The sequence below is a fragment of the Coenobita brevimanus genome, chromosome 38 (genome assembly GCF_032717465.1).
Source record: "Coenobita brevimanus isolate Jiangsu-jjx chromosome 38, ASM3271746v2, whole genome shotgun sequence".
Lineage (NCBI taxonomy): Eukaryota > Metazoa > Arthropoda > Malacostraca > Decapoda > Coenobitidae > Coenobita > Coenobita brevimanus.
Genome location: NC_136991.1, coordinates 51,071,445 through 51,084,037, shown reverse-complemented (window position 1 = coordinate 51,084,037; position 12,593 = coordinate 51,071,445). Strand labels below are relative to the sequence as shown.

At 46.2% G+C, this 12,593-nt stretch overlaps 1 protein-coding gene across 1 annotated transcript in view; it reads right to left on the bottom strand.

Annotated features, from left to right (window-relative positions):
• Positions 1-4,348: 4,348 nt before the first annotated feature.
• LOC145396599 (uncharacterized) overlaps positions 4,349-12,593 on the bottom strand; it is a 40,324-nt gene continuing 32,079 nt past the window's right edge. The window contains exon 5 of the mRNA XM_080269973.1: positions 4,349-4,450. Within this exon, the coding sequence (XP_080126099.1) occupies positions 4,349-4,450 (102 nt within the window). The remainder of the gene's footprint in view (positions 4,451-12,593) is intronic.

Below are 12,593 nucleotides of genomic sequence, written 5' to 3'. Positions count from 1 at the left end.
AAACACACACACACACACACACACACACACACACACACACATTTTTTTCCTCTCCATCCCATCCACCTCTCTCTCTCTCTCTCTCTCTCTCTCTCTCTCTCTCTCTCTCTCTCTCTCCATCTATATCCCCACTCCCCCATCACTTTCCGTCCACCGCTCCCTCACTCTTCATTACAAAGCTTCTCCCTCACCCTCACCCTCCACCATCAATCCTCATTCTCTCTCTCTCTCTCTCTCTCTCTCTCTCTCTCTCTCTCTCTCTCTCTCTCTCTCTCGCTATCTTTCCAATCTCTTCCTACTCTTCCCTATCAGATCTTGTCCATGTCCCTCTTTCCAAAAATATTCTCCTCACTTTCCTACTTCCCACCTCTCCTCCACCTCCTCTTCTCACCTCTCCTCTCTTCTCTTTTCTCCTCTCCTCTCTTCTCTCCTCTCCTCTCTTTTCTCCTCTCTTCTTCTACCTTCATCCTTGCTCTCGTCTCCCCTTCCCTCCCACTTTCACCCTCCTCTCCTTCCCTCTCCATTCATCTTTCTCCCTTTTTTCTCTCCTCCTTATTCACCTTCATCTCTCTCCTCTCTCAGTTCTTTCCCTTCTCGTTCACTCTCTCTCTCTTCTCTCTTACTATTTCTTCCCTCCTCATTTACTATCTTTCCTTCTCAGTTCTTCTCGTACACAATCTCCCTCTCTCTCTCTCTCTCTCTCTCTCTCTCTCTCTCTCTCCTACCTTCTCAGCTCTTCCCTTCTTATTCACGTTCATTCCCTCTCACCTCCTCATTCTCTAATTCTTCCCTCCCATTCATCTTCACCCCCCTTTCTTCTTCTTCCTTCCCCATTCATCTCCACTCTCTCTCCACCCCTCCACACACTCGACCTCTCCCATATCTCCAATCTTTCACCCTCACTCACCACTCCTCCCTTCCTTCTTCCTACTGTTCTTTCCTCCCCTCTCTCCCTCCCTCCTTACCGAACTCCTCTCCTCTCCCTGTGTGTATCACTCTTTACCTCTTCTGTTTCTCCTCCTCTCCTCTCCTCTCCCCTCCCTCATTTCCTCTACTGCTTCTCCTACCCTCCTCCCCTCTCCCCTCCCTCTTTACCTCTCTATTCTCCCTGCCTCTCCTCCACTTCTCTCCCTCTTCTTCTCTCCTTTCCCCGTTTTTCTTCTGTCCTCACCATATTTCTTCATTCCTCTCTCTATCCCTCTCCTCTCCTCCCCCCCACCCACAACCCCTCCCCCACCTCTTTACTACAGACCTCTGGCCCTTATTCTCCCTTAGCCTTTCCAAACCATTATCGAATTTTGTGCCCCATTCACCTTCTCCCTCTCCCCCCTCCCCTCCCTGCCATCTTATCCCTCCTTCTCTCCTCTCTTCTCTCCCCTCCTCTCCTCATCTCACCTAACTTCTCTTCTTTCCGCCATTACCTCGTGTTGTAACTCTATTCACCTTCTCCCCCTCCCTCCCATCCTATCCTTCCCTCTCCGCTTCTCTCCCTTCCCATTCTCTTCCCCTTCCCCTCCCTCCCTCCCACCCCAAACCTCCAGTCCTTTATTCTCCCCTACCCTTTCTACATCATTACCTCTTACCCCTGTCCACCACCCACTTCCTCTTCCTTCTCCTCACCCCACCTGTCAATCACCATCCCAGCCCTCCTTCCCTCCCTCCCCCATATCTCCATTTCCCTTCCCTGACACCCCCACCCCATTCCCTCCTCCCCACCCATTGCCCCCTCCTGCCATCATCATTTCATCCTCTCATCTCCCCATTTCCACTCCTCCCCGTCACCTCCCCACCCCTCCATTTCCCCTTCCCGCCAACACTACTTCGTCCCCTCAATCTCCCCCATCTCTCTCTCCTCCCTTCCTTGTATCTCCACCCCACTCCCTCCCTCCCATCACCTTTCTACAGTATATGGCAAAACGCGAGGAATGAGGAATGGCACTATGGTAATGAGAAGGTGTGGCACTACGGTAATGAGCAGGTGTGGCACTATGGTCTTCAACAGGTATGGCACTATAACGAGGGAACTCGGCCAATACAACCTAATTTTCAAATGACAACACAAAAACCACTTAAACCAAACATATCACAGGTTTCTCTTCCTTTTTACCTCATTATGATGGTTTTATTAGTTCATTTACCTGTTTTAATTACTTCCGGGTGGTTAAATTAGACACCTTCCCATCACCACTGGTACTAAAGCAGTCAGTTAGACATACATGAAATATAAAGCCAGAATTAAACACGGAAACAACCCTCCTTCATATTGTTTACTTTTCATAACTCTATCTTGAAGTCATTTACCCTGACGAAACAAAGTCCAACCTGTTATTGATCTTGGTATTTTGGTTATTTACCGTCACTGCTTCGTCCTCATGTATTTTCTCGTTATTGCCATTTGTTATTTTTTACACTGCTGTTATTGTTCATCCAGGTAATGCTTGGTAAGTGGAAACATTTGAATTTATACAGAGTGCCTATATTCACTGTATCCATCAACTGTTTTAGTACATTACAGAGCTCAGTGCACATTTCTTCACTGTAACCATCAAGTGTTTTAGTACATTACACAGAGGTCAGAGCACATTTTCATCACAGTAAGCATCAACTGCACATTACATACAGCTCAGTGTACGTTCCTTCACAGTAACCATCACCTGCTTAAAGTACATTACATACAACTCAGTGCACATTTCTTCACAGTATCCAACAACTGCTTAAAGTACCTACATTACACAGACCTCAGTGCACATTTCTTCACAGTATCCAACACCTGTTCACTGTACACTGCACACAGCTCAACTGCTCAGGTCGAGAGCTTTGCAACGCTGGTCTCTTTCACATCAATACCTCCCTGCTTGCACTGTGCTCTCATTCCTTGGTCATAGCGAATGCAGGCTGACCAGCGGAATTCGGTATACTCATTTCCTGTGTGTGTGTGTGTGTGTGTGTGTGTGTGTGTGTGTGTGTGTGTGTGTGTGTGTGTGTGTGTGTGTGTGTGTGTGTGTGTGTGTGTGTGTGTGTGTTTTGCGCATAAAGCAATATCTAAATAGAGACTTAGCCTTTGCAACATGTGTCCTTAAATCCACTTGTTACTAACGCTATATTTTCGTAATATTTCCGTTCCTGGTAACTTACATTTTTTTTCTTTACAGTGTCAGGCCCGTATACTTGGTGGCATAGGAAGTGTCGTGGCACCTCCTCCATAGCGATTTAGTCTGTACATTATCCCGCAGCACTCTCTTCCATGGTATTTTTTTCATTTTAATACCGAGACAGCTGGCATCAATAACATACAGGTGAAATGCTGAGGTGTCATGTGCAAAATAAATCGCCAAGGATTAGGTGTTTGGAAATCCTGTCACTCAGAACATGACCTGAAGTTTCACCGCCTACACACACACACACACACACACACACACACACACAATCTTAAATCCTGCCTCAAATCTACACGGGATGCAAGTTACCAGCGTACAATCTCCGCTAGGACTGCTGACTGTTTATGTCTGGCCTCTGACTGTCGTGTTTAGACCAAGTATACTACGGGTTCAGGGAGCAGCTGCCAGTCTCTCTCTCTCTCTCTCTCTCTCTCTCTCTCTCTCTCTCTCTCTCTCTCTCTCTGTTAATAACGCTAAGAAAAAAAAAAAACGGTGTGGCCAATTGAAATATGTGAAGACACTGAACAGCAGGCGGTATAGCATAACACTGAGATGGGTGAACTACGACAAATGGCCACACCAAACTAAGAAAAGTTCTGATCGATGTACGGCAAGAGAGTACACTACCAGCCCACTGACTCCCACAAAAAGGGCAAGATGGATGGCAATTTATGTTTCTGACAGCAAAGGTTCTCCCGTCAGTACACGACTATAAAGAATAAGTGGTACTGCAACGTAGAGGGGTAGAGTGGTACATGAAATAGTATGCTGCTTGGCTCTGTCCTCGAAATAGTATGCTGCTTGGCTCTGTCCTCGAAATAGTACGCTGCTTGGCTCTGTCCTCGAAATAGTATGCTGCTTGGCTCTGTCCTCTATGGTTTATACCTGAGCCGCTCTGGACAAATAACAGCATTACACAGTAAATAATACATGATATATATGGCTGAAGACCAGACACAACACTATAATATGACAAATATGTTACGTATGCCGCTGCTACACGATACAACACAAGGCTTGTCACAATACACTACTGACATGGTACTGTATGGCACTAAACAGCATACGGGACTGACCAAGGCACATCATCACGGCATAACACGAAGATTCCACACTTCATATAACACTGGATATGAATTCATGGCACAACACTGGGTATGACAATGGCACTAGAGGGCACAATACGAGGCTCAACGATCGAGGCGACACATGACACTTGACACATGTGGCAGGGAGCAGTGATGACCATCGTTTCGAATACCTAGAGCACTGACTGAGATATACGCATTGCCCTGTAAAACCCACACCAGAGATGACAGTAGCACTAGATGACACACGAGGATGTTTAACAATGACAACAGTGGCACAACAGGGGGTTTGACACTGACACTAGCTGGCACAAGATTAAAATACCACTCATGACACAACACAGGGTTTGACAGTGACACTACGGATGGAACAACACGGGGTATGACAGTGGCACTCACGGCATAACACAGAATATTTCCTATGGCACAACACCGGATATAACGTTAAGGCTTCCCAGGCACTACTGGCAATATGACACTGACACGAATTTCATAGCACAGGATATGACACCCAACGGCACAGTAATAAGTATTTGCACGACACTTTACGACGCAACATGTGGTATAACAAGGGGCACTATAGCAGACGAAGTATGACTGCCAGAACACGGTGTATATGACACTGTAAGACTCCATAACGGCAATATGACACCCAACTCCACGATATCAAGCACTGTATGACAAAACGGGGTATGGCAAGTGACAGTAAACGAGGTATGAAGCTGACACAACGCAGGAATGTAGTATGGCACTGCACGACTTCAAAGCCCGAGAGATATCACTTCTTATGACAGAAAACGAAAAAGATAGGACACTCTCTGACACAACACTGAGGTATGACAGAAGTACCAGACGGGGTATGACACTGGCACAATTCTATATGGCGCTGCATGTAGGCCTTCAGCAGTATATGACACTATTTCGCGACATGAGGTATGACACAGGCGCAATTCTAGACGACACACCACATGGTATTTAACAAGGCAGGACTTTCACAACATACGCCCTACCACTCTTGACGACCGGAAACAAATCACTGATAAAGCAGGACTGTTCTGAAGTAGGGTTGTGTGTTATTACGGCAGGAGAACAATAGACTTAAGGTTTAACACTAGAATAACACAAGACGACATAACACAGGGGACATAACACTCCAGACCCTTCATAAAACACGTTCTATCACCATTTTATACCGGAAACGAAACACCGATAAAATAATACCCTTCTGAAGTGTTATTATGGTCGGCGGAGGGGAGGCGAGGCGACAGGGGTTGAGGCAGCGTGTGTGTGTGTGTGTTTGTGTGTGTGTTTGGCATTTGGGGGGAGGGACGCCGACCAATCCATATCTTGATGGTGGTGGTGGTGGTGGTGGTGGTGTGCTGCTAGTGTGGGCGTGGGAAGCAGTGGTATTTGTTGTGTGGTTGGTATATGGCAGGGTAGGTGTGGGTGTTCTTGTGGTGTTTTTTGGGGAGTTGTGTGGTAGGATAAGACGGTGGTGGTGGTGGTGGTGTTCTTCTATTGTGGGAGTAGGAAGCAGTGTGTGGTAGTTGTGTGACTGCATCCGTGTGGATGTGTGGTGTGGTGGTGGTGGTGTTAATAGGGAATAGTGGTGTTTGTGAGGTAGTACCTTAAGGATGGTAGTTTGGTGGTGGTGGTGGTGGTATTCGGCTAGTGTGGCAGTAGCGAGCAGTGGAAGCTGCGGTAGTAGGAAGCAGTGGCAGTTCTGGTAGTAGGGAGCAGTGGTTGTTGTGGTAGCAGGGGGCAGTGGTAGTTGTGGTACTAGGGGGCAGTGGTAGTTGTGGTAGTAGGGGGCAGTGGTTGTTGTGGTAGTTGGGGGCAGTGGTTGTTGTGGTAGTTGGGGGCAGTGGTTGTTGTGGTAGTTGGGGGCAGTGGTAGTTGTGGTAGTAGGGGGCAGTGGTAGTTGTGGTAGTAGGGGGCAGTGGTAGTTGTGGTAGAAGGCTGGTGGTGGTGGTGTGTATGACTCACGTGGCTACAGGTAGTGATGAAACTGAAGTAGTTGTGTGGCAGCAGGAAGCAGAGGTATGGTGTGGCAGCAGTGTGGAAGGATGTACCGTGGTAGTGGTGTGGTAGCAGTGTGGTAGGATGTACTGTGGTAGTGTGTATGATAACTGGGAGATACACAGCAGGGGTGGATAATCATGCAGTGTAGTGTAATGCATTGTAGTGTAGTTATGTAGTGTAATGTAGCGTAATGCAGTGTACTGTTGCAATGCAGTGCCGTGTAATGTAGTGTTGTACTGTAGCGCAGTGTATTGTATTGAAGAGGTAGTGTAGTGTAGTGTAGTGTAGTGTAGTGTAGTGTAGTGTTGTGTAGTGTAGTGGTAAGTGTTAGGGTGGTAAAGGGGCTCTTGGGTTGAAGGAAAGTGGTAATATGATAGGGTCGTGCAATGTGGTAGAGTTGTGGCAGTGTGGTAGGACGGCAGAGTTGTAGTGGTAGTGTGTGGCAGGGTGGCACTGTAGTAGAGTATGAGAGTGGTAATGTGTAGTGTGGCGATGTGGCAGGATGTTCTGGTGGGAGTATGGAAATGGGATAATGTGGCAGGGTGGTAGTATGGTAGTGTGGTAGGGAGGTAGGAGGTTAGTGTGGTACTGTGGTAGGATGGGATGGTGGTGGAATGTCAGGCTGGTAGTGTGGAAGAGAATTAGATTGGCAGTTGTGGTACGATGTTGGTTGGCAGTGTGGCAGAGAATGAGATTGGCAGTGTGGTAGGGTGTTAGTTGACAATGTGGTAAAGAATTAGGATGGCAGTGTGGTGGAGAATCGGGATGGTAGTGTGGTTGGATGTTGGTTGGTAGTGTGGTACTGTTAGGTGGTTTTGTGATGACGTTAAGACGATATAAGAGGCTGGAAAGAGAGAGGGCAAGACAGGGAGGGGAAAGAAGGAGGAGACAGCGAGGGAGGGGGAAGGAGGGGTAAGAGAGGGAGAGAGAGGAGGGAGGGGACAGAGAGGGAGTGGAAGGACAGGTAGCGGAAGGGCAATGGGTGGAAGTACAGGGAGTGGGGTGGGATGAAAGGACAGGTAGTGAAAGGACAATGGGTGGAAGTACTGCGAGTGGGTGGGATGGGGGGTGAAAGGTGAGGTATGCCAATGACCCAAGCCATCAATAACGCATAGGTAAGGCGGATCTTTTACGGTCACGTCAGGTCGGTGCAGGTGCAAATTTTTTATGAGGTGACTGATTACCCACCTCAAAAGAAAGTGAAAAACGATACCCTACCTCACGGAACGGCACTAAAAGATCAAAGCAACGGTTCCAATTAATTCCTTGAAGGGGGAACATGAAGGAGTTAATAATTACAAAGTTACCTGCAGCTTTAGAAAAGGAAATGGACACACTGGAATTTTATTATTACTGTTATTAAACCACTTCAACCCTAAGACGCATTTCTTGTTTTATTCTTCCCATCTCCAGAAAGAAAACGAAAGAAAGAGGACGTAACCACACTAGGGGGGTTACACACACACACACACACACACACAAAAGATATGGAAAACAAATATTACCAACAAAAAATAACTCTTGGTTTATCAGTTATCTTGTTTCATATTCATTCGTCTGAGTTTATGATTCATGTTGTTAAATATTCAGCCCTCTCTCTCTCTCTCTCTCTCTCTCTCTCTCTCTCTCTCTCTCTCTCTCTCTCTCTCTCTCTCTCTCTCTCTCAATAATGTATCCAAGGGTTGAATGACGAGTGAATGGATGTATGACCCCATTCACCAAGTGCTCGGCTAAAAATTCTCCTCCAGCTGTATTTTCCCAATTGATGATGATGACGACGACGATGATGATGATGATGATGATGATGATGATGATGATGATGATGATGATGATGATGATGACGATGACGATGATGATGATGATGTCACCCTTCTCCCTTTTTCCTCCTCTGGTGAGCGTGTTGCCAGCAAGGAAGAAATCAATTCTGAGAGTGACGTTTGGGGAATCACATCATCATCATCACCATCATCACACTACTCCCACCACATTCGCATTGCCCACAAGTCTCCTCCGTAAGCACACATCATCGTCATCATCATCATTCCCACCACAGTCATTATCACCACCATCACCAACCCGCATTTCTCTCAAGGCTCTTCTACGCACACGTCCTTCACCACAAGCCTATGTCCAGGTCGTCAATAATATGAAGACGATATTAAAAGTGATGCTTGGAAAACCACCACCACCACCACCACCACCACCACCATCACCATCTTGTTTCATCACCACCACCACACCACACACCTCGCATTCTCTCAAGGCTCTCCAGTAAGCACACATCCTCTACCACAAGCCTTTATGTCAAGGTCTCCGTCAATAATTAAAGGTTACACTCGTAGATGCGCGCTCTCTCAAACTACACTCTTTCACCTTGACTTAGCCCAGATTTTCGTCCTTTTGCAGCTTATTTCACGTAGCTCAGAGGCACAAAAAGACAATGCTATGGCTCTACATTCTTCAAAGCACTTCTTCGTGACCAGCATCATATTCTAGTATCAAGTTAGCATTGCAACTTAGCACTCTTGATGGAGAGATGGCAATTTCTGGAGAAGTAAGCGCAAATGCAGTACTTCTATTACCTTTACAAGTAGGTGAAGGATGCTCCGTGATCCCACCGCCTTAGCGATTCATTCTTGATATGTTAAGACTGACTCTTATGTTATTTTATGCTATTAGTATACAGGAAAAAAAAATCATGAGCATAAATAAACATAGTGAGACAGTATGCATAATAAATGGTTAAGGAAAAGGTGCTTATACTCCTTTTACTCTAACTTGGCCTAAATTGCACTCTCCATCTTGAATGCTGAGTCGTAACAACTGATTAACACTAGAATATAGTGCTAGTCGCGAAGAAGTGCTATGGATAGGAAAGAATCACAACATTTCCTCTGCCACCAAGCTATACAAAAAAACGAAAATCTGGGCCAAGTTAAGGTAAAACGACTATAGAATATGATGCTGGTCACGAAAAAGTGCTATGGAAAGGATGCACAGCCGTAGCCCTGCCTTTTTCTACCAGTGAGCTACGTGAAATGGGCCACAAAAAGGCGAAAATCTGGGTCAAGTTAAGGTGAACCAACAATAGCACTATAAGGAGAACCTGAGCCATGTAAAGGTGAAAGAACTGTAGCTCTTTAATGACAATATGAGCCATGTAAAGGTGAAAGAATTATAGCACTTTAATGACAACCTGAGCCATGTAAAGGTGAGAAACTAAATCACTTAAATATGCTGTGTTAAATTTCTTGATCTTCTTCTTTTCTAGGGAGGAAGGGAAATATTGATGGGTGGAGCCTGAGGTGCCAGCTCTACCTCCCTCCATTCTCTCTCTTTTTTCCTCTTTCCCCTCTCTTTAGTCGCTTTTCTCCTAGTTCTCTTTTTTTTCTCTACTGTTTCCTTGCTTCGTCTACCTCTCTCACAAGCTCAAGCAGAAGGTAGAGAGCAAAACGGAGAGAGTAATGGTCAACGGTACTGGGCTAGTTATTTAATACCATCTTTCCTCTTTCTTCCTTCTCTTTTCTCCTCTTTTCACTGTTTCCTTCTTTCCTCCACCTCCTCTCGCAAGCGAAGATGGTGATATTGGGCAAGCACGGCAGCTCAAAGATGGACGATTGGTGATTTTCGTATTTCAGTTCCTGCGTCCTCTCTAACCTCTCTTTCCTCTTCCCCTCCCTCCTTTCCTAGAGTTTCCTCCTTTCCTCCACCTCCTCTTTCAGCATACGATGGAGAGACAGACCAAACAGGGTAGGGCAAAGATGGATGTTAATATATCTAGCAGTTTTTCACACCCCATCCGCGTCGCCCACACTTTTTTATCACTCGCCTCCTTCCCTCCCTTCCTTCCTCCTTCCATCCCTCCCTTCCTTCCTGCACCGAATCCAGGAAATGGAGGGGAAAATGGATATACTGAGATAAGAAGGGAAAGACCGCTACCTCTCCTCTCGCACCCCTATTCAACACTGATGCTGGGATTCTCTCTGATGCTCTCCTCTCCTCTCTCTCTCGCTCGCTCTCTCCCTCTCTCGAATCGCCCCTGCCTCTCTTTACTCTCTCCTGCCACGTTTACTCACTTCCTCTGCCCTTACTCTCTCTCTCTCTCTCTCTCTTTGTGTGTGTGTGTGTGTGTGTGTGTGTGTGTGTGTGTGTGTGTGTGTGTGTGTGTGTGTGTGTGTCATTACCATTTCCTCTGTTTTTCCAATACTCTAATTTCCTCTCCTACATTTTTCCCGCCACAATTCTTTCCTGCTTTTTTTTTTACCTCACTCACTCTCACTCTCTCTCTCTCTCTCTCTCTCTCTCTCTCTCTCTCTCTCTCTCTCTCTCTCCTTTCATTCAAAGCTCTTCGCTGTTATGAACACCTTGATATTGTTTTAAAGGGCAACACCATATTCTTTCGTTCAGATGAGCGAAACAATAATAATAATAATACCAATAATAATAATAATAATAATAATAATAATAACAATAATAATACCAATAATGATGATGACAGCAGCAGCAGCGGCTACAACAATAAAAATAATAATAATAATAATAATAATAAAAATATCTGAATAGTTTAGACATGATGAACGTAGTATAGCATTCGGCTCACGATAAAAAAACAAACGATTTTATTCATTTAAGTCAAGTATCTAGAGAACAGGGGTAAAGACTATCATTTTCCTACTCAAATTACCCACCTCTTCATCCACTGACCGCTCCTTCCTCATCTAGTCCCTCCCTATCCCTCTATCTTTCATCTACTCCTTTCTAATCCCCCCTTCCCTCCCAATCCATCGACTCCCTCCCTCCTTCTCACCTGTTTCCTCCCTCCCTCCCTCCTCCACACCTGTCTCCTCCCTCCCTCATCACCTAGGCTACTCCCTCCATCGATCCCTCCCACCTAACCTAACCCCTCCCTCCTTCTCTTCCCTCCCTTTCTCCCTCCTCACGTATTCCCTCCTCCCCAATCCATCGACTCCTTCCTAATCTACTCCTTCCCTCCCTCACCTAATCCCTCTCACTCCACCTAACCCTTCCCTGCTCATTCATTTACTCCCTGTCTCCCTCCCCTCCTCACCTACGCCCTCCCTCCCTCCCTCCCTCCCTCAGGCCTCACCTATCCCCTCCCAATCCATCGATCCCTCCTATCTCACCTGACCCCACCTTTCCTCCCTCCCTCCCTCGCTCTTCATCTATTCTCCCTCCCTCCCTCTCTCTCCATCCATTCTCCCTCCCTCCCTCCCTCTTCATCCATTCTCCCTCCCTCCCTCCCTCTTCATCCATTCTCCCTCCCTCCCTCTTCATCCATTCTCCCTCCCTCCCTCTCTCTTCATCCATTCTCCTTCCCTCCCTCCCTCCATCCCTCTTCATCCATTCTTCCTCCCTCCCTCTTCATCCATTCTCTCCCTCCCTCCCTCTTTCCTGATCTAGTTAATTCTATCAGTCGTCTCTAAAACTGTGTCTGAATTTTAGTGCACCTTTACCCACTCTGACAAGCCTGTCCCTCTTGTCATCCTAATCTAACCCAAGACAACGATTCAGCCACGTATTCTCGTCGCTTTACGTAGCTCCCTAACACCTATTCCTTCGCGATTTATTTTTGGAAACGGTGGGTAATTTTTTGGCATTATTCACGTTGAGTATGGTGATATTAGAAAGGTTGATATAACGCAGAAGAGGACAGCAGGGTGTGATAAGCAAAATAAACCGCTTAGGAGGAGGTGCTAGGGAGCTTCCTCAACCGACTGCCTATCGTGGGTCATTAAGGAAGATGACCAATTTCTTCAAAGCCATAATCTTCCCCTAGAATACAACCCTGCACAGTCGACGTTACATCCAGGTCCCGCAAGTGGGTGAAAAGGCTCGCCCATCCACATCTTTAATAGTCCTGTCTCTCGTAATATCCTCTCAATGTTTCCTTTACTCCTTTCATCTTAACTTGGCCCAGATTTTTTTACGCAGCCCAATCGCAGACTAAGACAACACTGCGGCTCTGCATCACTGACCTAGCACTTCTTCGTGACTAGCATCATATTCTCGTGGTAATCCCTCGTAACAACCCAGCATTCAAATGGGAGAGATGGCAGTCTTAGGGCAGGTTGGAGCAAAAAGAGTATAGTCCCCCACCCTGTACATCGCCCTCACTGTCTAATCGCCACGTCTATGTTAATTTTCGTAGCATTCACACATGTTCCTTTTGAATTAGATATACCACGATACACACGTCCTTCCCTACACAAGTATATCTGGCACATACAGTCTGTCCCGCAATGGAACGTCGTGTCGTTACCTCTCAAGCCAATAATAATAATAATAATAAATAATAATAATAATA